At 38.3% G+C, this 27,362-nt stretch overlaps 5 protein-coding genes and 1 long non-coding RNA gene across 9 annotated transcripts; 4 read left to right on the forward strand and 2 right to left on the reverse strand.

Annotated features, from left to right (window-relative positions):
• The first annotated feature begins 215 nt into the window (after positions 1-215).
• On the forward strand, positions 216-5,761 carry LOC105453535 (cullin-4B). Of its 3 annotated transcripts, none has more exons than XM_011695585.1 (11): positions 216-541; positions 1,313-1,697; positions 1,781-1,969; positions 2,169-2,315; positions 2,421-2,607; positions 2,685-2,877; positions 3,035-3,336; positions 3,940-4,170; positions 4,249-4,527; positions 4,680-4,832; positions 5,042-5,761. In XM_011695585.1, exons 1-11 carry the CDS (start codon positions 358-360, stop codon positions 5,135-5,137), a joined length of 2,346 nt encoding a protein of 781 aa, XP_011693887.1. In that variant the 5' UTR covers positions 216-357; the 3' UTR covers positions 5,138-5,761. The 3 variants fall into 3 exon arrangements, with proteins under 3 accessions (XP_011693887.1, XP_011693885.1, XP_011693886.1); XM_011695583.1 differs by lacking the exon at positions 216-541 and adding an exon at positions 695-892 and having other exon boundaries at positions 1,334-1,697; XM_011695584.1 differs by lacking the exon at positions 216-541 and adding an exon at positions 695-843 and having other exon boundaries at positions 1,334-1,697.
• A 612-nt stretch (positions 5,762-6,373) lies between these two features.
• LOC105453539 lies at positions 6,374-8,983 on the forward strand. The gene is made up of 4 exons (XR_974885.1): positions 6,374-6,705; positions 6,977-7,250; positions 8,685-8,831; positions 8,892-8,983. It is a non-coding gene; the product is annotated as an uncharacterized LOC105453539 (long non-coding RNA).
• On the reverse strand, positions 7,850-11,838 carry LOC105453538 (mitochondrial intermediate peptidase). Its single transcript, XM_011695590.1, is given in 11 exon segments — positions 7,850-8,253; positions 8,551-8,781; positions 8,887-9,108; positions 9,290-9,628; positions 9,788-9,929; positions 9,995-10,183; positions 10,309-10,388; positions 10,460-10,582; positions 10,585-10,648; positions 10,985-11,247; positions 11,540-11,838. Coding segments are annotated over 11 exon segments (2,085 nt in total). The 5' UTR covers positions 11,681-11,838; the 3' UTR covers positions 7,850-7,962.
• A 169-nt stretch (positions 11,839-12,007) lies between these two features.
• LOC105453537 (tRNA (guanine(10)-N2)-methyltransferase homolog) lies at positions 12,008-15,300 on the forward strand. Of its 2 annotated transcripts, none has more exons than XM_011695587.1 (9): positions 12,008-12,194; positions 12,601-12,666; positions 13,047-13,295; positions 13,436-13,570; positions 13,631-13,894; positions 13,983-14,121; positions 14,241-14,439; positions 14,561-14,687; positions 14,919-15,300. In XM_011695587.1, the coding sequence occupies exons 1-9, from the start codon at positions 12,120-12,122 to the stop codon at positions 15,078-15,080; spliced, it is 1,416 nt and encodes a 471-aa protein (XP_011693889.1). In that variant the 5' UTR covers positions 12,008-12,119; the 3' UTR covers positions 15,081-15,300. The 2 variants fall into 2 exon arrangements, with proteins under 2 accessions (XP_011693889.1, XP_011693890.1); XM_011695588.1 differs by having other exon boundaries at positions 12,106-12,194; positions 12,601-12,674.
• Positions 15,301-15,307: 7 nt separating this feature from the next.
• LOC105453536 (ER membrane protein complex subunit 2-like) lies at positions 15,308-18,077 on the reverse strand. The gene is given in 8 exon segments (XM_011695586.1): positions 15,308-16,024; positions 16,099-16,194; positions 16,377-16,533; positions 16,629-16,772; positions 16,856-17,006; positions 17,093-17,128; positions 17,131-17,205; positions 17,726-18,077. Coding segments are annotated over 8 exon segments (867 nt in total). The 5' UTR covers positions 17,760-18,077; the 3' UTR covers positions 15,308-15,850.
• A 1,369-nt stretch (positions 18,078-19,446) lies between these two features.
• LOC105453540 lies at positions 19,447-26,867 on the forward strand. Its single transcript, XM_011695591.1, has 2 exons — positions 19,447-22,993; positions 23,878-26,867. The coding sequence occupies exons 1-2, from the start codon at positions 20,264-20,266 to the stop codon at positions 25,552-25,554; spliced, it is 4,407 nt and encodes a 1,468-aa protein (XP_011693893.1). The 5' UTR covers positions 19,447-20,263; the 3' UTR covers positions 25,555-26,867.
• Positions 26,868-27,362: the final 495 nt, after the last annotated feature.

Below are 27,362 nucleotides of genomic sequence, written 5' to 3' on the forward strand. Positions count from 1 at the left end.
AAGTCGCGTTCCTCGGCGGTGCATCAAGGGCCAACGGCCGGCGGATGCGCGCCTATGTCTAGGCATTGCGATATCCAGGTTCCGTGTGATAGACGGGTGAAGAAGGCGGCCGCCGCCACCGTCGCCGCTGCCACCGCCACCGTCGCCGCCGCTGTCGCTACCACCACCACCACCGCCACCACCGCCGCCGCCGTCGCCGCCGATACTACCATTACTACCATCGTCGCCGCCGCTGCAGCCGTCAATCTTACGGCGGTGTTGGAGTACGCGAGCGCAGCTGAGTGCTGCAAGCTGGCCGCGGCCGCGAGCATTGCGCATCCGGACGAGATCGACGCGATTAGGGGTGACGAGATCATCATGACGGACACGGCAGCCGCCACCGCTGCCGCCGTCGCCGCCGCCGCCGCGGCTGACACGCAGAAGCGGGCCAACTTTTCGGCGCTGACAGTCGGCAATCCGAACGGCGTCAACAAGATCTCGCCGAGCCTCGCGAACGCGAAGCCCGGCTCCGCGAAGAAGCTCGTCATCAAGAACTTCAAAAGTAAGCCGACGGGACGCGACGCGCCGTCCGAGCCCGACCTAACCTCAAAAAAACATCAGCTGCTCCGCTTCCGCGAGGGCCAGCGTGCCGCGGAGCGTTCGGCTTCCCCTCCTCGTTCCGTGTTTTTTTTTATATATATAGATGTTTTTTATTTTCGTCCCGGGCACGACTCGGATTTTTCACGCGACATTTCGCGGACGTTCCTGTGTCCTGTTAACTTCAACGAAACGACATAACCTAAACTTAATCGAGATAATTCGACAGATCTTTAGCGATATACCTTACATACGTCGAATGATACAGTTAATTGCCCAGTGGACCGCGCGATTTGACGTGACTTGCGTGGAAAGCGTATTGACGCGTTAAATGGGCTATTTATAGACGATTGTTGCAATAACGCTACAATACAGGAATCTATAAATGGACACCCAAGTTTGACTTGACATTTTCGCTTTTCTCGCGTTTACGTAGATGTCGTAGATCATCGTATTGCATTGTAAAGCAATTGTTGCAGGCGAAATAAACGGCTATTTCGTTATTAAGTGAATGATACAAAAAGAGTCATCTTTCAAATTATACAGATTTGAATAAATTAAATTTTTATTATATGTACATTATATATAGCGATTGTTACACATTGCGTATGATTGTCCTCATTAATTAAAAAAAAATTGTCTTCTGAGAATTCTAAGAAATATTTTCCGAGAAAGTTTCCAAAAGAAATGCCGCAAACGCTTTAAATTCCTTTTCTGCTTGCCTATGTTCTAACAGAACAACGGCTTTCTTCCATAGATAAACCCAAACTACCAGATAACTATCAGGAGCAGACATGGGAAAAATTGCAGGAGGCTGTGGTTGCCATACAGACCAGCAAGAGCATTCGCTATTCTCTCGAGGAGCTTTATCAAGCGGTCGAGAATATGTGTAACCATAAAATGGCTTCGACGCTTTACTCGAATTTAACCATTCTGACGGAATCTCATGTGAAAGCCAATATCGAGCAGTTTTTAGCGGAATCGATGGACAGACATATATTTTTGAAGAAGATGAATGAATGCTGGCAGTCGCATTGCAGACAAATGATAATGATCAGGAGCATCTTTCTGTATCTCGACAGGACATACGTTCTACAAAATCCGAGCATTTCATCGATATGGTAATAATGCGGAAATACCGACGAAAATGAATAATTAATTACCCTCTATTATGATTACACGCATTCTCGATTTCTTCTTTTAGGGATATGGGATTGCATCTATTCAGACTACACATTGTGCTGAACAATCTAGTGCAAACGCGCACGGTTGAGGGTCTTCTTATGCTCATAGAAAAGGAACGACAAGGCGACACTGTAGATCGAACGCTTCTCAAATCGCTGTTGAGAATGTTGTCGGATCTACAAATCTATCAGGAGGCCTTTGAAACAAAGTACATTGATAAATCCAATATACATTGTTATATTACATTAACGTCTAATAACATCTAATAAGCTGATGCAACTTTCACGATTATAATGATTTATCCATTTTTCTATTTTATTTTATCATATTGGTTGCCATTGTAAGTATTTCGATGTGTGGATATTTATAATACATAAGTTTTTCTGTTTTTTTTTTTTTTTTTTTAGGTTCCTAGTGGCTACCGAAAGATTGTATGCTGCCGAGGGTCTACGATTGATGAACGAACACGATGTTCCTGAATATTTGGCTCACGTGGATAAGCGTTTACAAGAGGAAAACGAACGACTGCTCCATTATCTTGATACATCGACCAAGTGAGTTTCTTCGTCGCCGTGTATGTGGCTTTAGCCGTAGCCAAACGCGACATAATTAACTAAATAGAACATTAAGTACAATTTTATAAAATTAATTATTTTCAGATGGTCGCTCATACATACTGTAGAAAAACAATTACTGTCTGAACATATTACTAGTATTTTACAGAAAGGCTTAAGCGGGCTATTGGATGAAAACAGAATTAGCGATTTATCATTACTTTACAATTTATACAGTCGGATAAAAAATGGCCTTGTGGAGCTGTGTTTGAATTTTAATTGTTATATCAAAGTATGTTTTTGTTACAATTAATAATTGACCTTGTGTATAATGAACAAAGTTATATCATTTGTTTTATATCTTTCTAGAAGAAAGGCAAGACGATAGTTATAGATCCTGAAAAAGATAAAACGATGGTACAGGAACTTTTAGATTTCAAAGATAAAATGGATAATATAGTTAATACATGCTTTCATAAAAACGAAAAATTCGCAAATAGCTTAAAAGAAGCTTTCGAGGCTTTCATTAATCAAAGGGCAAACAAACCAGCCGAATTAATAGGTGATACATACATTAATAATATTAATTATAAGCATTAAAATATAATGCAAATAGTTATTTAGGAAATTCTCTCAGTCATATTGTTAGTCTAAAAATATTAATACTTAATTTTAAAACCTACCAAAACAGATTGAAGACTATATATTTATGATTTCAGCTAAATTTGTCGATTGTAAGTTACGCGCAGGTAATAAAGAAGCGACGGAGGAGGAATTAGAGAGATTATTAGATAAGATTATGGTACTCTTTCGGTTTATTCACGGAAAGGATGTTTTCGAGGCGTTTTATAAGAAGGATTTGGCCAAACGTTTGTTAGTGGGAAAATCAGCTTCCGTAGACGCTGAAAAGTCCATGTTGTCTAAATTAAAACAGGAATGCGGTGGTGGATTTACTAGTAAGCTGGAAGGAATGTTCAAAGATATGGAACTTAGTAAAGACATTAATATTGCATTCAAGCAGGTGAGGAAAATAATTATTCGTGTATTGCAAAATTTTTTTTATACATACACACGCACGTGTGTTAAATTTAATTTGCATAATTTGTATAAAGTATATATAGAGTGTCCCGAAATTCACGAATCAAAATAGCAAGAAAGTTCTCGAAAAATTAAATAAAAAAGTTATTTATAAATTTTTATTTTAAGCAGTAGTTTTTGAGATATAAGAATTTAAATTTAGCCAATTATAGATTACGGTTAAACGGAAACGTGAGTAGCGCGTCGATAGTATTAGTGGTTAGTCGCGCACTTTACGCGCGTAATCTATAATTGGCTAAATTTAAATTCTTATATCTCAAAAACTACTGCTTAAAATAAAAATTTATAAATAATTTTTTTACTAAATTTTTCGAAGACTTTCTTGCTATAATATTTTGATTTGCCAATTTTAGGACACCCTGTATATTTCACGTTTAGCAATAAATGTAAGATATGTATACAAAAATAGGATACATATATTTGTTACATAATTTACATTGGTCGCACGTCATTTATTTTGTGTTACATGTTACTTATTAATTATGTTAACGGAATATATTATTTGAAATGTTTATTATGTCCTCAGTATGCAGGAAACTTGCAGAGCGAATTAGTGGCAAATAATCTAGACCTAACTGTATCTATACTTACCATGGGATATTGGCCTACATATCCAGTGATGGAAGTCACCCTACCGATGGAGATGGTGCAGTATCAAGATGTGTTTAATAAATTTTATTTGGGAAAACATAGCGGTAGAAAATTGCAGTGGCAACCGACTTTAGGACATTGTGTGTTGAAAGCATGGTTTAACCAGGTATTGGATAAGTTTATACACTATTTGTACGCCGTATAATTATTAACTAATGCACAAGCACTTTCGATATGTGAATAGGGCAATAAAGAGCTGCAGGTATCATTGTTTCAAGCATTGGTTTTAATTCTATTCAACGACAGCGATAATCTCTCGTTGGAAGATATTAAAGCCGCTACCAATATTGAAGACGGCGAACTGAGAAGAACACTGCAGTCCTTGGCATGCGGAAAGGCTCGTGTTCTTCAAAAGAATCCCCGTGGTCGGGACGTCGCCGACAATGATAGATTTGTATTCAATGCAGAATTCACAAACAAACTGTTCAGGATTAAGATCAATCAAATCCAAATGAAAGAAACGGTAAAATTGTTTATGAAAATGGTTTAATAATACAATATATCTTATATCTTTTCTATTTTATATATGTGTTCGCATAAAAAGTTTGCAATAATTAACATAAACTTGATTGAAGAATTTATTTTTATAGATATATGTGTTGTGAATTTTTTCAGAATGAAGAACAAAAAGCAACAGAAGAGAGAGTGTATCAAGACAGACAATACCAGATAGACGCTGCTATCGTCAGAATTATGAAAATGAGAAAAACTCTGACCCATAATCTTCTCATCAGTGAGCTGTACAATCAATTGAAGTTTCCTGTGAAGGTATATGTATTTTTTTTTCTTTTTATGTAAGGCAAAAATAAGTGCATTTAAGATAAAATATGGTTGTTTCAATCTGAAGTAATATGCATGATGTTAGAATCATGTTTAAATCTGAGATCTAAATAAGCGACATGAAATTCTGTGGCATAGTACAGTGCCGTATTTGTTCTCTTCTATATCAATTCACCGAATACATATCTCTTTTCCAGCCTGCGGATTTGAAAAAACGGATCGAGTCTCTCATAGACAGAGACTACATGGAGCGGGACAAGGACAATGCAAATCAATACAATTACGTTGCGTAACCTAAAGCAAATGCCAAAGTTATATTGACTTGTAAAAACGTCGCTGATTTTTCTAGCAAATTGAATCTATCGCCATTGGTGTTTGTCTAACGTGAATGTGAACGAGTTCAAACGAGAGATTATATAACCAATTCGACTGTTAAGATAAAGTTATAACGCGTGTGGTCAGTTCGTACAAAAGGGCAAAAAAAAGGAAAAAGACTCGGTTCAGTGGACTTCCCCGTTTTGGTTTTTAGTGTGTAAGAGATGAACGATTGCAAGTCTCCTTTAACCAGTGTTGTGTTGTTTCCGAATTTCGCAAAAAAATAAGATAAAAAAGGATGGCGGGCAAAATAAGCTTGATGATATAACGTCCTAGAATAACAATTTTTTATGCAACACAGTTTTTCACATCTACTTACGATTAAGACGATGTAATAAAAAATGCAAAATGTACACATACTGTGACACTATCATGAAAATAGAGAGTAAGAGTGCAATCGCAATATAATTAGTTAATTCAAAAAGTGAACAACATGCAGTGCAGTATTTATAATGAAAATAAAAGAGCGTACTATCTATATACATACATATATATACATATATATACATGTATATATTATCGTGGTACTTATCTCTTTAAAATCTGCAAGTTATTTGTTACCTCTTCACTTGTCTTCGTGTTTTTAAAAACATTTTTAACATTTCAAATATTCTTTGAAACTGTACAGATAAAAATAATAGAAACATGCTGTATCTCTATGTTGTACATCAGTGCTATCCGGATTTGTAGTTTGAGATGCTTGAAATGCATCGCTGTTCGTCCCTATTGTCGTTCCTACGTTTTTCACTTTATAGCTGTTTCCTTGTAGCGCGCGATACTCGATTTTAGGGACACAAATATTCTAAGATTGTCGAAAATTTTCGATGTATATCATTCATTATTTAAAAGCATATTACTAATATTATAATTATATGTTAATTTATATTAAGTACATATTAAGGTTTATATTAATTATAACAAATTTAACAAAACGGAATATACACGGAGAGAATTTCCTCTTTTCAAGTTTACCCTGAAAATGTTAATTGTGGGACAACAGTATTTCGACAAATTTTATGTGATTTTATCTATTTTTTTATTTTGCACTACAATAAATTTGTTGTAGTAAATATTTAAAAAAAAGTGAAAAATCACAGAAAATTTGTCGAAATGCTATGTTGTCCTACGATTAACATGATTTTCAGGGTAAATTTTAAAATAAAATTCTCTCCGTGTATGATTAATAATACTATCTAATCTGCCAATAGTTTTTCGCATAATAAGATATTATTCCAGATGTGTTTTTTTTTAAGTGATATGACATATGTCAAAAACTTCACGATTTCAGATTAGTCCCTGAAATTGGGCATTACATGCTATGAAAAAATAGCTGGGAAGTGAGGGGTAGCAATAAGCGAACATTGACACATTTCAATTTCACAAGTCCTACAAATCCTAAAACTACGGCATTGTTATACAAAATATGTAAAAGGAAAGTGTCCAGTCTTGAATCAAAATTCTAACTATACAACGGCGAGACGACAGAGTAAGATAAATAAGATGTCAATAAATAGGAAACTACATGACGTACATGGATCGCGATTGTTATTGAAAACCGATATATATATATATATATATATATATATATATATACATATATATATATATTCATTATCATTGCCGAAAGATAATACTAGGAATTACACGAGAGTAAACGATCATTCGTGATCATGGCTTGTTAAATCATTTCGTGTCCATGTATCTATAAACTATAGATTAGTAAATAATTACACTTTTACCAAGACGTTTACTGACAGGAATGTTCAGCTTATTTCGATGGAAATATTTACTAAAGAGAGTTTCAACATTTAACATAAATCTGCGAAACATCAACACAAATGCAGCTATGCATTATAAATGCATACTGAAAGACTATCGGTAATTTTCTTAATTGAGAGAGAGAGAGAGAGAGAAGATAGTACTGCCAGCAAAACAGCGTTTTGGTACGTCACTTGCGAATCCTTCTAACGAGAGAAGATTATAGCTTCACGTTGCCATGTACAGATTTAGGAATAACCTCAGGAAGTGAAGGTAGAGTATATAAACTTAATATCTTCTCACATAAATTATTTTATACTGCGTTTCAATTATATGTACGACACCATAAAACTTATTTTTTTGTAATAATTCATAGGTCTATCGAAATTGTACATAGAGAGTAAGGGGTTCTGTACTTATAATAAAAAAATACAATTAAGAAAAAAAAATTAACGTCACTTTGTAACAACAGTAATGTCGTCATACTTATCATTTTGCGTTTATTTGTATAATGAAATGTAAAAAAAGGGATTCATATAAAATGTCTCATTTTTACTAATTTTTCATTATCAGATTCATTTAATAATTCAGTAATCTGATGGTTTCCAATTTTTTTTCTATAACAAAATGTTCTGCTTGAATTTTCCTAAAAATCAAAATAAATAAATGACATATTCTTTAAGTTCAAGACATTGGGATTCAATTTTAATTGGGAATTTGTAATGTAAATTAAAAAGTCGCAATATTTTCTTGATGAGAAAAAAATGGATTTCACATTAGTGCAAGAATTTGTTGTTAATTGCCATTAAAAATAAAAACAAAATATTCTTCATATATGACTTTTCAGCAATAGGCTATTTCAATAATTACTCTTTTTATAAAAATGTATTCTATATATTTTACTGCGAGGAATTTGTTACAATGCTGTAATATTCGTATGAAACATACATTCGCTGCACATCTGTACAAGAAAAATTTACATAAATTACTTAATCATTTGCACATGTAGATTTTTCATATCAACTTCATTAATTAACGATTGTGCAAATGTAACGGCATTAGCTTCCTTGTTTAAAAAATCCGACACTAACAGCGATGCAGGTTTACCGCCTCCGTGCGCCAAGCATTCTCTTCGATAACGATTGCCCGCTGATTGACAGAAGGGATCGTTATGAAAGTAGGTTTGCCAAATCCATGCGGCAATTGCACGAGATATTAGATAAGAATAATATTTTGCACCGTATCCAACCAAATGAGAGAATCTCAATTGCCATGCCTATGAACAAGCAAAACGATAAGATTAATTGTAGTATTAAGTTATATTAGTTATATTGAATCTACATATAAGAATCGAAACTAATTCCACTTATTGAAAAATTTATAACTAATTATTTGGTCAAACTTTCAGTTACACGCTTACAGAATAATTCACATATATTTAATTAAAAAAAAGATTAATAAAAAATGTTAAAGTAAATCTTTTTCGCGTTCTACGAATTTTTCACTATTTTCTACAGAACTTCTGTTACAGCTGTGCTTTTAATCAATCTAGAAAGCTAATAAAAATATATACCGTATTTTTTACATATGGAAGACCATAATATTCCTTCTGTACATCTTCTAAAATTTCGGTGGTAGACTTTGTTAGTTTACCACTGTGATATACTTGATCCAACATGCTATAAAACACTTGATTTTGTAATTCAGAGGCATAAAAGATATTCTTCGAGGCGCATAATTTGTGCAGCAAGTTTTCCGGCATCGGTTCTTGAGTTTGGAAATGCTTCGCGAACTTCGATACAACCTGTGATTGCGTAATTAAAACATTCATCGTGTAGTGCCAGCACAAATTTGGTATAATTTCAGTAACTATAATAATTCGTACTACACTATATTATTGAATATTTACCCTAGGATCACTCGCAAAATATTCCATTAGCACACTTGGCACTTCCGCGAAATCTGTGCTGCATCTAGTACCAGTGACGTGCTGATATTTCGTTCGACCGAGCATAGAGTGTAATGCGTGTCCCATTTCGTGAAACAAATTGTCCACAGATGACGGACTCAATAAACATGGATTTGACCAACGTGGCTGCGGCAGTGATAGCATAAGTACAACGATGGGAATCTGAAATCGACGATAATGGCGTTATATAAGATTGTTACCATTTCTGTAATTGTATGTAATTGCACAAATATAAACGTATAAATAAGAAAGGAAATATTGAAAAGGGAAAATTGATGATAACGAGAACATTAATAACAGAAAAACATATTCAGCTATTATATATATATATAATAATTTATACCTGATAAGAGCCGTCTGAAAGTTGCTTTCCACCTTGGATCGTAAAGTGACAGTCTTGATTAGGCTTCCCTGCTCTTTCGTAGAAATCGCAATAGATATAACCCAAGGTTCCTTCCTCTTCGTCTATTACAGCTAATTTGTGAACGTTATTCGCCCATACCTCTCCGGATAACACTGGGACGGATTCGAGCTTCACTCTGTACAATGACTGTGTAAGGAAATTTAATCCCTCCATACAGGCGCCAAGAGAGAAGTACGGAGCAAACTCGGTGGTGGAAGTATTTAACCAAGCTTTTTTCGCCTTTGCCATGAAATAGGGGGTATCCCATGGCATCAATTCCTGTTTAACAAAGAAAAAAAAATAAATAACTTTACAGTTGTGAAATAGAAAATAGGAATAAGGGAACTACGACCGCCGCACATTTGATTTGATACAATTACACAAATAGTGTAATCATATAAATAGCATTATAAATATAGTACAACTATAGATACAAACTTGTTTCATATGTGACTCTGCATTTTTCATCCTTTGCATCTCTTGAAAATCTTGCGTCGCTTTAGGCTGCAAATTGTCGTTTAATATATTGAGAAATTCCTTCACTACGACCGGCGATTTGACTGTACTCCCTTTTACAGCTCTATAATAAGAAATTTTTAAATCACATTGCTTTTGTCCGAAAAATTGTAATTTGATTGAAATTACCTGTGTGCATATGATGGAAATCCGCAAGATTCCGCCAGCAGATGCCTGGAGTGCAAGAGCTCGTGCAACAGATATTCTTGCTCCTTGTCCGGGAATAGGAACAATTTGTATGCCGCTTCGCGAACAGCGGTGTTAGAAGAGTCTGTGTAAAATCCTTGCACTAATACCTGACCGTTCTCCGTTACAAAACTGTGAAACGTATCCGATATCAACGAGATACTTTTCTAAAGCTAAACCTTCGAAAAGTTTTAAACAAAACGGTAGAATTCAGTCAAATGACGAAACGAATGGTCGATTAAGTTTACCGCACTTACTAGTGCCTGATGACGTCCGGTAACAGGTCGGCATTAACTGTCCTCGGGGTAACAGCGCCAGCCATGAACTTTTGACCTACCTAAGGATTAAAAGAAAAATTATATTGACAGATTTGACGCGCAATTAGGGATATCCATAAATAATATTTACTTGCAGGATATAATCGTTCAGCTCGACCACTTTTCTCCTTTGTTTTTCGGGCAAGTGTATACCACATTGCTCAAAATCGAATAGGAATAACTTAGCTACGTGATCGTCTATATCGGATGCCGCTTCTGCTTATCACCATTACTTGTCACTTGTTTTAGCGAATCATATAACCGACGGTGTGTGTTTAATCTGTAGAAAGTCCAATTTATAAATATAATTGTTATACTCTATAAATCGATAATCTAATAATCTTATTAATAATCAATGTTTATTAAAAATATTGCAGTTATTCTTATATCTTTATTATAGTTGTTTATAGCTTAAATCTATTGAGAGTAAAAGCTCAAATCCATGTACAAAATCTAAATTATAACTTAAGAATTCAGAAAAAATTTCTTAAGTTTCAATGACAAAATAAATTAAACATTAAAAATAATATATTCATAGACATTTAAAGAACTATAATATAATAAATAAACTGCCATGCAACAATTAAGTAGATAACAATTTCAAAAGTGTACTCACTTCTCGACCATGCCGCTAATAGTTATGCAAGCGTCTTCAGCAGCTTGAACGTATCGTTGATCAGGATGAGCGACTCTAATAAACTCCGCCATGTCTGCTACTTTACACAGCGTGTTGGACAATTCGTCAAATATTTCTACCATTTTTTTCCTTCTATTCTTGCTCGTCGCTTCCTCGATGAGAACGTCAACTTCCGCCAGCGCACGATTTTTCAATGTATCAAAGCCATCCTCAGTTTTTAGCTCCGGAATGCCAAGCAATCCCTTGAGGACATTAAATAATAAGACATACGCAAAATATAATTTGACAGACGTATAAAATTACGCGAATTTATCTTACTGTGTTATACTGTGATTGTTTCTGTTCAAATATCAATTGTCAATTAATTATATAAAGTCATATCAATTTGACACTCATTTTTCTCGAGGTCTTCTCACTTTAAATTTTGATGAAAAGTGCACCGATTTAATATTATTTTATAAATGATAAAAATATATAAAAACTCATTTTTGAATTGCCACAAATTAAACTGGTCGGACCAGTTCGCGGCCTTACCGTTTCTTTCGTCAATACATTCGCCGGATGATGCTCATTGTTGTCAGTGGAATTAAACGCCGTGGCGAGGGGCGACCATGTGTTCAATCTCCTGCCACCACGTACGTTTCGGAGGATCTGTCTCTGAAATATTCGTAGCATCCTTCGGAAGTACGGGAATTATACCGCGGAGAGAGAAATTATACGAGTCGTTTGACGAGACAATCCGCATGTAATTGATGCAAGTCGACGAACAGACGATTGCGCGTAATGTTTACGAGTGCTGTCGGGATTACGCTGCTTGGAGGATAACCTGCAAATCACGTGTCAGCCAATCGATATACGTACCGCTTTTCTGAAGGGAGAAAACCGCGTGTCTCTCTTCCTCCCTCTTTCGCGTTCCAAGGAAAATGAGAGAATGCATCACACGCGGCGCTTCCAGTCATGCAATCAGAAAACGTTGAACTTCCTAACCTTGTAAAATTCCGTAGTCGCTGGTTTGTTGATTTGAGGTTAGGTTACTATCAACAACAACACGCTCCACAAGGCTTATATATATATTTAATGCGGCGTTTGATGTAACGATTTGTGATATTAAGCGATGTTAAAAATGAGCAATCAATTGAAAAGATATTTATTTTGGTTTGCGCACGAGCACGTTGATTTCCGGCTCGCCGTGAGTACTTTCTCATCAAATTTAATGATCAGATATTATAGAATGATTTCTTGAAGTGTTGCTATATACCTATTCGATATATAATAGTATGTCAAATTTTTTTTAATCTGTTTTATATTTAAAAAATTATTTTTTTTTTTTTACATTTTTACCTTTTATAATATTTGTGTTTTTGCACAGTGGACTGTAAGATTTTTGTGCCAATAAGTTTTACATAGAAAAAGAAATGTAATATTATTTTTATATTTATTGTTTGAAAAGAATGTGTTATATATATATATTTATATTTTGTGTTTAAAGGAAAGTTATTTCTGATATCTTGTAATAAATTTCAGATTTGGTGCTTTCATAAATGTGTATTTAAAAAGCAAAATTGAATATTATTTTCATATTTTGCATGTTTCAGGAAATGGAATCTATATTTGACATGTTTAACATTAATCCATGCACAATGACGAGGCCGAAGGAACATGTAAGGAAGTATGAAGATAATTAAATATTTATATTATGTAATGTATATTTTTAGAAACCACACTGGTTTATATGACACATAGATTTAGAAGCAATTTCTTTGCAAAAAGCATTTTTTTCATTTGTATTGTAAAATAATAGTAGTAGTCATGAAATAATTAATGAGACAAATCTGATGACTTATAAAGATATAAAATATAACACGAAAAAACCTGTATTTTTAACTTGCTAATTTATAACTTAATGTAACTTATATGAAAAGACACCAAGTTTTAATAATAATTAGTAAAAAAGTTAATATCATTAATATATATTGAAGCAAATAATGTACAGTGTGAAGTATAGTGTGAACAAAGAAATAGATTTGTCAAATTTTTTCAGCCTTACTGGATTGTAGATTTACCCGACGAAAATAAAGTGCATCAAGTCGCCAGTAGAGCAGTTTCATTACGCTTTTGTTTGGAGCTTTGGGCGCAAGATAAACGAAATGAAAATTTGCACAGTTCTTTGAAAGATTACTCAGTCAAAAATTCGGAGGCCATGGCGAGAGACAAGAAAAAATCATTTAAGATCGTAGTGGAGACATTCTGTAAACATTTCTCGCAACGTGAAAAAATAAATAAAATTGAAGTAAGTAGATATTTCTCGATTATATACTTTAGCATGAATCCTAAAACTGCAATAAGATATAATTGCTGAAAGTATAATAATTATTTAATAATATATTTTGATTAACATAATATAATTAATTGAATGCAATTTTGGGAAAGTCTTTCAGTTATCTACCTTTTGAAGGGCCAGTTAAATTGAAAAATCCAGATATCACTCTATGCTATATAGAATATTATGGACTTAATCCCAATGACATTCCTGAAGAACCCTATGAATATTTCTTTGGAAGATGGGTGAGTAACATAATTTTATATTAATCATTATTTATAGGCTGTAATATTATTTTATTATAGATTGCCGATGGTCAGCGAGAGTTAATTCAAAAGTTGTCACTAAAAACTAGGAAATTTATAGGAAATACGTCAATGGATCCTCAGCTGTCGCTGATAATGGCGAATCAGGCACAGATTAGAAATGGGGATCTAGTTATTGATCCGTTTGTGGGAACAGGCTCCTTGTTAATTGCCGCATCTCATTTTGGAGGATATACATTCGGGACTGATATCGATTTTTTGATGCTTCACGGCCGCACGAGGCCTACACGGATATCGCAAAAGGTATCTCGCTGACGAGAATTTAATCATTATTTATCCATGCAAAATATTACAAAAAAGCACAGTTAAGTAATTGTATTGAATGTATCAGACAAGGGAAAAAGACGAGAGTATCGCAGCAAACATGCATCAATATGGAATGAGTTCTTATTTTCTCGATGTCGTGGTGGCAGATTTTTCGTATCCCTTGTGGCGGGCAGATTTAAGAATTGATGCTATTGTAACGGATCGTGAGTATATAAATATTGCATAAAATCTACAAATATAATTTATGGAAATTCTTTAAGATTTATAAATAGAACAAATTACGTTTTATGATACGAATTTAATGTAAAATTCTTTTGCACAGCACCTTATGGTATAAGGGAAGCTACTGAACGTATAGGTAGTATGAAGATCAATCCGGTGATAGAAGAGCATCAAGCAACCTCTCACATTCCATCAAAAATTGTTTATGGCCTGAATCAAATATATAGAGACTTGTTGTGTTTCTCCGCGAAACATCTGAAACTTCAAGGTAGACTGGTCTGTTGGTATCCATTGTTTAGGTATATACATTTATTTAATATTTATACATGTAAAGAAAAAATGTCGCAGAACTAGAAATTATCAAGCGATTACTAATTATTTATTGATTAGTAAACAAATATTGTCAAATTTATGATTTAGAGATCAGTACATGGAAGATCAGTTACCAGCACATTCTTGCTTGGAGCTGGTAGCCAATTCCGAACAAATATTGAGCAACTACACGAGTAGAAGATTATTAACTTACAAGAAAGTTAAAGAACCGGAGGTACATAAGTTGTAACAAAATTTTATTAATTCTTACTTAGTTTTGTATCACATCTAAAAAAATCTCAGATAAGATAAAAACATGTACTGAGATGGGATTCATATTTACCAATAGAGAAACAATTTTCTCTTTTCAAAATTAAAATCGAGTCTTGTTATTTTCTATTATCTTTCATTTTTTGATGGTATAATTATAAATTATATATCAATATTTTTAAATACTTGATAACAGGCAACCGACGAGAGTGTTATCAAGAATTTAACCGATTTCCGTGAGAAATATTTTGCATTACGTGAGGAAACGAGGAAGGAAAAACGAATGAGGAAATCCGCAGAAAGAGCGAAGAGACGAGAGGAGTGGGAACGTAGTAACAAGGAAGTTACTGAAAGATGACTGTAGAGTAATCTTGTATAGTATTAAAGGAGCAGACTTCTAGACCTTTCAATTTTATATATCTTCCATTGCGAGAAGATATATAATTATTCAAAATTACTTATCAAGATGTGACTAATTTTACAATTCTTGTTTATTATGTACAGAATAGTTGTAGAAGTTGATATGAAAACAAAGTTAACTATTACAACAATTTAGAAATAAATGATATTTTTTGACACATGATATATCCTATCCATCCAACGCCGTTTTTTATTGCATTAATATACAAGATTAACTTAAATAACAGTGAAATAACGATAACACAAAACGAATTACATAGAGCCAAGAGTGACCACGATCACAAAATCAATGATTATAACATTTACTTAACATTATACAGCAAGGTACGAATGTATATTCAGAAGATAATTACGTATGGTGCACATAAAACCCAACAACGGGTATTAATAGATCAATTAACTAATGTATATGAACATATACAATTGTACATAGATATTGGTAAAATTATCTAGAATACGATAAAATCAATCTAGAGCGTGATGTATACATATGTTACAAAACAAAGAGAACAAGACAGAAAATACTGTTCGAATGTATCCCGATCGGATTTTTGTTAAAACTACAGAGTTAAAAAACGTGTCCGAAGTTTTTTTTTTCATGTTCGGTAGATTCTTTGGAAATCGTTATTGCAATGTCTTGAAACATATATCGCTTACGTATGCCTCCCACGAGAAATTAAATATAAGAATAGTTACATAACATAATACCTAAGCTTCGAGTTGCAATTGTCCTAGTAAACGTTCTACGTTTTTAACATCCTCATTTGAGACTTTACTTTCATACTGTTTCTCAATTTGTTTACTAGCCCACTCACTCAGCTTCATTGCTTCCTTCTTCTTGGACGAAGGGCATTTGGGCGATGTCGCAATATTATTTGTTGTCTGAAATTAGATGTTTTCAAGAACGTACTTTTCATGATTACTGCGTAGCATTGTAATGCGATAATAAAACTTACTAATAATAAGCCATATAGAGCTCTAATATTATTTGGATTTAATTTCGCAGCTTGGCAGAAGTATGCTTTTGCTAGTTCCATATTATCAAATCCGCCCTGTATAAAGTATAATTTATAAGCTTTTTACATTAATTTTACATTAATAGTATATATAAAGATATCTACGGTATATATTAATTTAGTAAGCTTATGTTGCACTTTTTATGAATGTAAATAAATTAATACCTTCATATTAACTAATAAAAAAAAAATGTCAAATCCCTAGATGTATTATATACCTGAGAATATTTTATTTCCGCATATCTTTGGTAAATTAAATGACTGTGTGGGTTATGCAATATAAGTTCTTCCATGCAATAAGCTGCTTTGGAATACTCCTGTTCTTGTAAATACAGGTCACACAGCTCGTGCCAAGCTTCTTGATCGCTCATAAATCTAAATAATGATTTATTATGATGTTACTAATACATTTTTATGAAACTCTTAAAAAATGTATACATTAAAATGTAAAAGTAATACGTATCACCGACCTTTTCAGATACTCTGTAAGCTCTTTGATTGCTTCGGGAATGCGTCCTCGAGCTTTCAAAATAGCAACACGACGTTTTCTCGGTGCGGCATTGGTCTCATCTCTTTTTATGATAGAATCCAAAACTTCCATCGCCTCATCGTACCTGGAAAAAAAATATTAATATGGAGCATCAGGACAAATATTACTACATATTTGCAAATACTTAATGACACATTATAAAATTACATTTCTAACGCTTCCAAATGCATGGCATGGTACTTGTGAACACGCAAGCTGCCAGGGAAAGCACGCATTAAAATTTTGATGCAGTATTCAGCTAATGGCAATCGGTAACAATCCAATGCTGCTACACACACTTGCTCCAGAATCAGATATTCTGAATAATGAAAGATAAAACATCATATTGTTACAATATAAACTTTTAATGGTTTTAAGAATAAGAATAAGGTATATTGATAGTACTTTCATTGCCCAAACGATCAATCTTTCCCATCAATGTGTTTCCCAAAAGTCCACTACATCTTTACTTCGTCGCTCGGAATCTTCCCTCCAAGTTCTCAGTAAGTCTCGTACTTCTGTATAACAAAAGCATAAGTATAAAAAATTATCAACCAAAGGACAGAAGAATAATGCAATGCAATTGATTCTAATAAAATAATTATCAAAATAATATCCTCGTTTAGCAAGTTATTAATGTAATATTTTTATTATGTTTTAATATCTGAAGTAAATTCATAAGTAATAAAGGATACACATTATTAGAATACTCAAACCAAATAAAATGTGTAAAAATATATGAAAATATGAGTTTAAAATATGCTTACAGTGTCGAATCTTTAATTCAACAATAATTTACCAAACTTTTCGCAAAAGTTTTTTAATGTTAAGATTAAATTACTCCATGATGTAGAATATTTATTTTAAAAAATTCATCACTTAAATTTTACCTATGATACTTTCTGAAGGCAATACGCCTAATGCAACGTTATCATCAATGTTTAAAACGCAGCATTAACATTAATGTTTGCCTCAGAATTAAGTAGAAAAGGAGATAACGTGTATTACGTTAAGTCACATGTGACAGACCAGACTCACCCGTCCAGGACAGCTTATCGTAACATCCTGCCATCGTTATCGCTTTGTAAAACGAAGGAAATCTGTACGGGCAAAAGAGCACGGATAAAAATTGTTGTCACGCACTACTTTGGAGGTTATGCGATGTGGCACGTATCACCCGCGACACACAGTGTAAACATCATCGGATTAAATGTATGTACATACTTGTAAAAGTAAGGAAAAAAAAAATAATTAAATATACTCTTCACTTTCTCGTAATAAAAACAAAAAGGTAGAAAAATTACAACGTAATGTCGTGGGGGTCCCCTCGAGCTATATAGTGTGTCACACTTGATAGCGTAGAGAATAATTATGATAAATAATAAATTAATGAATACGAAGGGGAGCTGGAGAGCGTTGAAAAGAAGGGACAGCTATTCACTTCATCGTGGGATCAGAGGCCGCCACTGGTTCTTCCGGCCAACCGACAGTCAGCACAACTCTGACGGCTGGATAGGATCCTGTGGGCCAATCACTCGCAAGCACCCGAAAAGCAATTGATTCGAGAAACGAATACGGGCCGCGGGGTAACGAATGGCTCGACGTGCGAGCACGTTGACTCAATAATCGGCGGTCTCGAGTTCGATCCTTCACCCCACATTATGAGCCTGGGCAGAAATAAAAGGCGATTGCCCCTAATAAAATAAAATGGAAGAGGCTTGTAGACGTCCTATGTCTCCACATAAGGAGATAAAAGGATTAAAAAAAAAAACCGTAAAATTACCGATAAAAACATACCGATATGAAAATTGTATTGGAAAATCTACATTCCTCCAAAGTGTTTGAACATGGTTTGATTCAGCTCCTACGTAAATTGCAATTTATATATATTGTATTAATCACACAATTAAAATCTTTCGGGTTATATAATTGCAATTTACCTTAGAGCTAATAAAATCATGATCGAATACTTTGGAGGAACATCGATTTTCCAATACAATCATATCGGTATGATTTTTGTTGGCATTCTCAATTGCATTGTCTATTTTATTGCATCGCTTCACATCTTCCTTGTCCAGACTTTTATATACTTGAGTAGAGCTAGAAGATTATCAGAGAAGCGCGACCGACTTATGGCAGTACCGCAAAAGTACTAAAAAATATTAAAAATGGCGTCGAATGGCCAATCATAAGATTGATTAATTCGGCAGCCATTTATAATACCGATAAATCAATCTTATAATCGGCAATTTGCGAGTCCAATCAGGACTCGTAACACCGGTCGCCGCGCTTCTCTGATAACTCTAGTGTTGCGAAAAACGCCGGGATGGCCGCTCTCATGCTTCTCTCTCTGCATCTACTGTGTTTCGGGACTTTTATGGCGAATTCACACCTTGACAGAAAAGTGGAAAACAGAAAAGCACAAAGCCAATCAAAACTCGCGTTGGTAGTTAATAGTTTTTTCTTTCTGTTTTTTTTTGCTACCAGTGCGAGTTCTGATTGGCTTCTGCTTTTCTGTTTTCCGCTTTTCTGTCAAGGTGTGAATCCGCCTTTACACTCAAGATTGGCATACTCGATCTGACATGCGGCGACGTAGAGGGGGCCCCTGTTGGGCATTGAGAATCTGTCGGTAATAAGAACAGGTGTCAGACGTAATCTTCCGAACGCGTAAAAGAACGCCATGGGTGGCGAAACGCCAGGGAGCGCCACATTCGCCCCGTAGCCCCCTCGGGTGGCTCTTGTCGCTCCCGTTCCCAGACGGAATTATCATCGCCCGTCGCTGTTTTCTGTTGTGTTTTTGGGGCCGGGACCGTGCCGTCGTAGGGGGATAGAAAAGGGAGACATGCCGTCGCGATAATCGCCGCGCGAAAGGGACAGCCGTCGTGGTGCGCGGAGTGCCGCGAGTGCCCGGAGTGATCCGCGCCGCGCGTCCCAACACGCGCGCGTCCGTCCGTCCGTCGTGCGTCGGCCGCGCCGCGTGCAGGCAGGTGTAATTTAATAAGCGCAGGCAGGCTGGGGAGGCTGGTGGCTGGCTGGCGATTTAACAGGATATCGATTTGTCTGGTGGCGGCGAGCCAGTGCCGCCGCCGCCGCCACCGTTGTCGCCGCCACCGCCGCTGCTGCTCGCGGCACACCGCACAGGACACGCAGCACCGCGTACGGCTGTCAGGCGTTACGGGGACAGCCATGGACGTCGATATTTTTGGGGCACAGCGGTGTGCAGCTGTGCCGTGTGCGTGTGCGACCGCGTGCCCGATAGGCGACGAGATGTGACGCTAGACGGCCGCCCCGGCGACGATTATTCCGTTTCAACACGAAGAGAAGAGCGTGGCCAGAAGAAGGAGAGAGAGCGAGAAAGAGAGAGAGAGAGAAAGAAAAAAAGAAGAGAAAGGAAGAGAGAGAGAGAGAGAGACACACGCGACACACACGATTGCGATTGGTCTTGAACGAGAAGCGGATGCCTACGTACTACGAGAAGGTCCGTTCGTTGTCGGCTCGTCATCCGCGAGGAACGCTCTTCTGCTAAGTCGCCAATTCGATTGTACGTGTTAAGGTGACCGCCGATCGTGGATAACGATGGAGCTCAACGGCACGGGAACGCCCGTCGGGGCCGTGGCCTGTCCTGTGTGTACCCTGTATTTGCGCGAGGGCATCAGTCTGCAGAAGCATCTGGATACTCATCCCAAGGAACAGGTTATAGATGCTCTCATCAAAGCCAGCGCCTCTTCGTCGCAAACGCAGCAGCAGCAGCAGCAGCAACAACAACTACAACAGCAACAGCAGCCCCAGCAAACTCTATCAGCATCATCGTCAGCAACGTCACTACCATTATCACTGCAGCCACAGGCTGCGCTTCAGACCCCTACCTCCATTCAGTCGCCCCAAGCGTCCTCCCAAGTATCGCAGAACGCGCAAATTTCTACTCACTCTCCGTATCCCGTAGGACCCATATTCGAATGTCCGCCCATAAGCACCATGATGCCGCCGCAGTTCACCTCATTCAGCTATCAGCAATTCGTGAACAATGGGACCATGATGATACCGCAGTACGCGATGGCGCCGCAGGCCAATCAGATGATGCAGATGCTGTACAATCCATACGGTATGTACCAACAGCAAATACCCACCGTCCAAATGATCTCACCAGTTGCAGCTATCCCGGGCGCGACGACGAGGGTACGACCGGTGGTCACTATGGCCGGGGAGAGCAACGTCAGAACCCTGACGGTTCCTGTAAATAGTCCCGAGCCGAAGCAGATTCTGCCGGAGATCTTGCCGGACGCGGAGCCCGAGTCCGGCCAGATTATGCCGGATGTGAGCCTCTCGGCGTCGCCGGTGCTGCAGAGCGAGGACGCATCCATCAGGGCGAGAGAGGAGAGCGACAGCAGCGGCACGCTGCCAATCGATCACCGAGGACAGCAGACGCAGAGTTCCACGCCTTCCGACGATAGCACGGTGCAGCACGAATACAATGCTATCACTAGATCTATTACAATTGCTTGCGCTATAGATAATGCCGACGACAAAGTGGAGAGTGTATTGCCGGACATGGTGGATGAGGAGCCGTCAAACAGCCACATTTCGACCGTAGACTTGCAGTGTAAATCTGTAACGTACGAGCAACCGGAAACGCAACAGTTTACGCAGCAGGTCATCGAGGAGGGATACGCGAGTGTATCCAATAGTAAAACACCCATGTGCACAATTGACATTGACTCTTGCGAGCGCGAAACGGAGATGACGAGTGACGGGAGGCCGGCGAGTCGCAGCAGCGCCGTCAACAATAATGTTGGATCACCGCGGGATCTGATAGCAATAGACGCACTGAAGGACTCCGTTCAACCCGAGCTTAATTCGGTAGAAAAATTGGAGAATTTGATAACCATAATGGAGACGGAGCTCAATAACGCTTCACTGCAGAAAGATAGTGACGCGCAAGACGATCGGGAGGGATTGGTGGACGTGAAGGAGAAAACCCCTGTGGTGGATAGGGAGGAGAGCGTGATTCACGATACGGTAGTCACGATCTCGGGCTCTCACGAGAAGGATCATGCGTTGCTCGACATACAGGAGGAGAACAAGTGGGACTCGAGCAATTACCTGGCTAGCGAACTGAGAATGTTAGAAAAAACGTGCTCGTCGCACAGAGCGGACTCGAAGATGAATGAAGCGCTGGAACGGCTGGAGCGGACTTTTCACTCGGATAATTATAAGTATAGTTTTTCAGCGCCCGCGTCCCCGGTCGCGAGAAGGAAGGGCACGACCCGCAGGGCCGCGCGTCGTTTATACAGATCGCGTTCGGAGCACGGCTCGTGCGAAAACCTCGGCGCGTATCGTCACCGCGTCGGCTTCGACGACGCCGCAGCCATGCACGACGACGACGACGACGACGACGACGATGACGACGACGAGGACGACGAGGACGTGGACGAGGACGAGAAGATCGACGAGGAGGACAACTTTGACGAGGCGGACATGGAGATCGACGAGATCCCCAGCCCGCACACGCCTTTCGCGGACTGCGGCGTCAGGTCGCACACGCCGCTGTCCACGATCAGCGGTATTTCAGTGTTAAGAGTCAGAAAGGATCTCAGCAAGCCGTGCTCACCCACATCCATACATTCGTTTCACCACGTGGACAGCGATAGCGTAACGCACGACGAGGACAGCAACGGCGTGGGTAATATCGCGGAGAAGGATCCGATCGACTGTTCTCAGGTGGAGGAGGAGAAAATCAAGACTGATCATCAGCATCAGGAGGCGCAGGTGGCGGCGGTGTGCGGAAGCGTTGCGAAGATTCAGGAATCGAGCAGCAGCTACGCGTATCATCAGTCAGTGATAACCGAGCACATTAGTTCATTCCCCGTGATACACTCGCAGTCGTCCGTCTTGATGCACGAGTCGTACTCGATTACGACGAGCACCAAGACGCAGAACCTCCTGAATCTCTCCGAGTCGATAAATCCCACAACCAGCACCGAGTCCAGGAGCTTTCACTCCGCCAAGTCGTTGATGCCGAAGCAATCGATGGAACTGCTCAACATAAATGAGGATGCTCACGCCGGGCCAATGAATGTCTTTGAATTCGACGGACTGCAAATATTAGTTCCTAGTACGTTTATAAGTGACTCGTCTCAGAAAGCGGTGAGTGCCACGAGCCAGCAATCTATGGCGAGTAGCGAGGGTGCAATAGGTATCGACGAGGAGGTGAAGAGTATTAATATGCGTGCCGATGAGACCATGCCGCCCAGGGGCGAATTGTCGGAACAGGAGAGTAACGGATGCACGGAGCAATCTGCATGGCAGGTTTGTAACGTGCATTTTTCCTCATGTTTTTATGTACGGTATAGGTTTTTTTTTTATGCACAGTTCTTTATTCATATCTTTGTATTATTTATACGACTTACGGTTTTTGCAATCAATCTTTTATATCCACAAAGACGTTGCGTAAATATTTTGATTCATAATTGCATCCTCAGACTTTTCCAATGCACGTGTAATAAAAGATACATACAAAAGAAAAATTTTTTTTATTTATTTACTTATTTTATGATAAATTGATATATTATAATTAAAAGATTTATTTATATTTATTATTATTATTAAAATTTTAAGTTGATTTTTTACAGTTATTACAATACACTGATTGTAAGTTATGCCCTGCGCGTCCATTCCAAGGCCAATTATTAAAGAGAACAATATTATTAAACATTTTGTTACATTATTTGTTTAAAATTATTGTTGAAATTATTATAAGTGTTATTAAAAGTGTTATATTTGAATTTATTATATTTATATTATATTAATGATAGATTTTATAGTTGAAAAAAATATTAATAAAATTATCATGTTATGTTATTGCTACAGTGACAGTGTTGTATGCTACAACATATTATACAATTTGTATATAATTAATACATTTTATAATTATATATATATATATATATATATATATATATACATAATTATATAAAGATTAAATAAATGTAGTTAAGCTAAAAGTTATGCAATTTAAATAGTGATAAATCTAGTAATATAAATAAACGTAAAATCGCTTATTACCATTCGTACGACATTTAAAAATATTGGCAGTGAAAATCTACATATTCATATATATTAATTATTTATTAACCACGTTTTTGTATAATTTTGTGTAATTTTTGTTTCTAAAATGCGTTTTTACTGTACAGTTGTACATGGGTCAAGAATCTTCGCGCATGTCCACTTCTTACGATCTGTTGGCTCGAGAAAGCTGGGAAGAATCAGAAGGATCCGACAACGAGATCAGCGGGCCGTTGTTGGACAGTAGATCGTTGGCCACGCACTTTACTTCGAGTCTGTTTCTGGATCGCGACCGGAAGACACCAACCAAACGAACATTCAAGTGTTCCCACTGTAGCGAAGTGTTTGATTGTCCGAAGGAACGTAGAGTTCATAGCACAACGGTGCACAAGGATGCGATGCCCAGTAGCAGTAGAGACCAGTTGGACCAGCCGGAGGTGAAGGACATCAAGTTGCTGGACAGTCGCATGAACATGTTCGACGATATATTCATGCCGAGTATACACATGCAACAACACATGTACCATCAGCAGCCGCTCTTGCACCAGCTGCAGCCACCGTCGCAGCCGGAGTCGGACGGCCTGACGAAGGCCGAGGCCGACCAGAAGATCGGCGAGAATCTGGTGATACCGTCGAACATCGAGGTGATTTGCACGATTTGCAATCAGCGATTCAACAGCGAGAAGTCTCTGCAGGCGCATCATCGGCGCATGCATATCGCCGACGTGAACAAACGCATACGCGAGACCGCCAAGTGCCAGATATGCAACGAGGAATTCCCGTCGGTGTTCCTGTTCAACGCCCACCTGAAGATACATCCGTTGGAGTGCGGGCAGTGCGGCAAGTATTTTTACCGCAAGCAGAACTTCAAGCTTCACATGAAGCGCCATTTGGGCATCAAGCCGTTCCCATGTACCGTGTGCGACAAGGCGTTCCTCACCAAGCAGAAGCTGGAGGAGCACACCAACGGCCACACCGGCAACGCGCCCGTCAGGTGTAGCCTGTGCAACGAGACCTTCCGCCGATACTCGAATCTGACCCAACACAAGAACAGGCATCACCTCAACATCAAGAAGAAGCTCAAGGACTACATATGCCACTGCGGCGAGGTGTTCCACACGAAGAAGAAGCTCGCCTGGCACAAGGAGACGCACGACGAGAAGCCGAAGGCGTGCACGTACTGCAACGAGCGGTTCATCCACATGGCCAGCCTGACGCGTCACATGCGTCGCGCTCACAATCGCCGATTCGTCCCCGACGCCCAGCGCGAGAGCGAGAACGTCGAGTGCCCGATCTGCAAGTGCATCTACCTGCGATCGTCGCTGGCGGTGCACATGCGCGTGCACAACGGCGAGCGGCCGTACGAGTGCCAGGTCTGCTCCAAGGCGTTCAGCACCAAGTGGAACCTGCAGCTGCACAAGTGGACGCACGCGGCGCGCAGCACCAAGCCGTTCAAGTGTAATCAGTGCAGCGCGGCGTTCTACCGTCACAGCGATTACACGGCCCACATGAATTCCCATCGGAACGTGCGGCCGTACACGTGCAACTACTGCGGCGCGCAGTTCATCCGCAAGTACAACTGCCTGCGGCACGTGAAGGAGCACGAGGAGAACAAGGCGTACACGTGCGACGTCTGCAACAAGACCTTCCACCGCTCGTACTATCTCAAGGAGCATCTGCGAGTGCACTCGGGCGCGCGGCCGTACACGTGTCACATCTGCGGCAAGTCCAGCGGCACCAAGTCCAATCACAACAAGCACGTGCGAATCCATCACGCCCGCGAGCCTGTAAATACCGAGAATTGAATGATGATCCACGTCAGATCATCCACGTTTCCGCGCTACGTTTCTATTTGGCGTACTCATTGTCGCGATCTTGAACGGAGTCCGGAGTCAACTCAGCGCGATCATCGCCCGCGCTGTACTTATAGCGAGATTACAGTTCTCAGGAAACTGGAACTATACTTTTACACTTTTCATCGGGTATCGATGTAATATCTCGACGAGTTTTTGGAGTCCCCAGGACTGCGATTTGAGGATACAAGGTGTTTTCGCTCACTCACATTTCCATTAGAAAATACTACGATCAAACTGAGGAAACGAAGATAATAATGGATGGCATATTGATCTTAGCATCTCGTCTACGAAACGAAGCTTTCTGTGTGAGAGGCTTATTTACTAATCTACTATAGTACTACTATTTACTATTAGTAGTTTTTCCTCGACTGTATGCCTTGTATTTGAATGCGGAATCTCCTCAGGAAAATCGCAGTGATTTTTACAGTGAGTAAAAAACACCTGTACTCTTACATCGTGCTCCACGCTATGTGGATGCTCTCCCGCGTACCTGTTAGGCACGTTAGAAGCCGAGCTCGTCTGGAAGTTGTGACAACGGTGTTAATCCTAGTTTTAAACCGATTTTCGAACTTGGCTTGGTTCAGCCTGAATTCTCTGACGCGGGACGGTCGTGCTAACTGGTTAGCAATTTGCTGTCCCCCCCCTTCGAAATTATAGCTGCAATTACCGTCGGTACTACGAAATTTAGTTAAGATTATTTAGCGCCGATCGACGTACGAGTGAAACGGCATGTCGATGTTTTTCATTGTACTTGATCGGAAAGACGCGTACGTATGTTCGCGCGACACGGAGGGAAAGATATTTAAACGAATATGTACGGCTGTACGCGTATACGTGCCGATGACAATGAATTAAGTCACCGTAACGGTATTCGAGTGCTGAGTCTAAAGCACTGGGTCTACTGTTAAGGGTTTTTATTCAATTTCGTACATACGAGTATACATACTACGTTATACACGCCGTACATTTTTAATATTATTATACTATAAAGGTACATGAATTTTTTATATATATCCGAAAGTGTCTTATGGTAACACTTTAAGCATTGCCATACGTAGAATAATTCGGAGGCATCATTAACTTTGTCGTCCGTGTGCTTTAATTCTAGACGAGTAAATTAATCCTATCTAAAGTCTTTCGTTTATTTCTCTTTTTGATCAAATCGCTATTAAGCAACTGTTACGTCAGTTATTAATTTTTTTGTTAATGAATGTGACATTTTTTTCTTTATTTCTTAATTAAATTCATTAATGCACCGACTTTCGTATGCATATATGATATTTAAACTATGTTAAAATGTGATTTAGTTTATTTTAACGTGAAGCACTTAAAAAAATGAAAGAAAAGTCCTTAGATATGTCCATGTTTAAGACAAATGCATGCGTATTCTATGGACTTCGTTGTTCTTTAACAATTTCGAGATTTCTAAAAAAGCATGTATATACAGTGGTTGCCAAGTTTCCGGTCAACATATAACCTTTACGATATCTTTTTAAAAGTGCATGTGACTAAATTCCTAATTGTGTCAATATTGTATGATTTATTTAAAAGTGAAGATTAAATATCATGTATAAAAAACTTTTTTATACATGATATTTAATAATTTTTAATACAATAAAATTATTGGCCGAAAATAAAAATTACTTTTTGGCAGCCACTGTATGTTATGTACATATAAATTAATTCTATTATCCCAACAATGTATTGCAACGCATTGTACATTATATTTTTATTTACGTTGAAAAAAAATTAACAAA

This window comes from Wasmannia auropunctata, unplaced genomic scaffold (genome assembly GCF_000956235.1).
Source record: "Wasmannia auropunctata unplaced genomic scaffold, wasmannia.A_1.0 LD335998.1, whole genome shotgun sequence".
In the NCBI taxonomy this organism is placed as follows: domain Eukaryota; kingdom Metazoa; phylum Arthropoda; class Insecta; order Hymenoptera; family Formicidae; genus Wasmannia; species Wasmannia auropunctata.

Coding starts and splice junctions, on each gene's coding strand:
- LOC105453540 (XM_011695591.1), top strand. CDS start 20,264: ATGGAGCTCAACGGCACGGGAACGCCCGTCGGGGCCGTGGCCTGTCCT. Junction 22,994..23,877: donor CGGAGCAATCTGCATGGCAG/GTTTGTAACGTG, acceptor TTTACTGTACAG/TTGTACATGGGTCAAGAATC.
- LOC105453537 (XM_011695587.1), top strand. CDS start 12,120: ATGTTAAAAATGAGCAATCAATTGAAAAGATATTTATTTTGGTTTGCG. Junction 13,895..13,982: donor CTACACGGATATCGCAAAAG/GTATCTCGCTGA, acceptor TGAATGTATCAG/ACAAGGGAAAAAGACGAGAG. Junction 14,440..14,560: donor TGTTGGTATCCATTGTTTAG/GTATATACATTT, acceptor TTTATGATTTAG/AGATCAGTACATGGAAGATC.
- LOC105453535 (XM_011695585.1), top strand. CDS start 358: ATGACGGACACGGCAGCCGCCACCGCTGCCGCCGTCGCCGCCGCCGCC. Junction 1,970..2,168: donor CAGGAGGCCTTTGAAACAAA/GTACATTGATAA, acceptor TTTTTTTTTTAG/GTTCCTAGTGGCTACCGAAA. Junction 2,878..3,034: donor CAAACCAGCCGAATTAATAG/GTGATACATACA, acceptor TTATGATTTCAG/CTAAATTTGTCGATTGTAAG.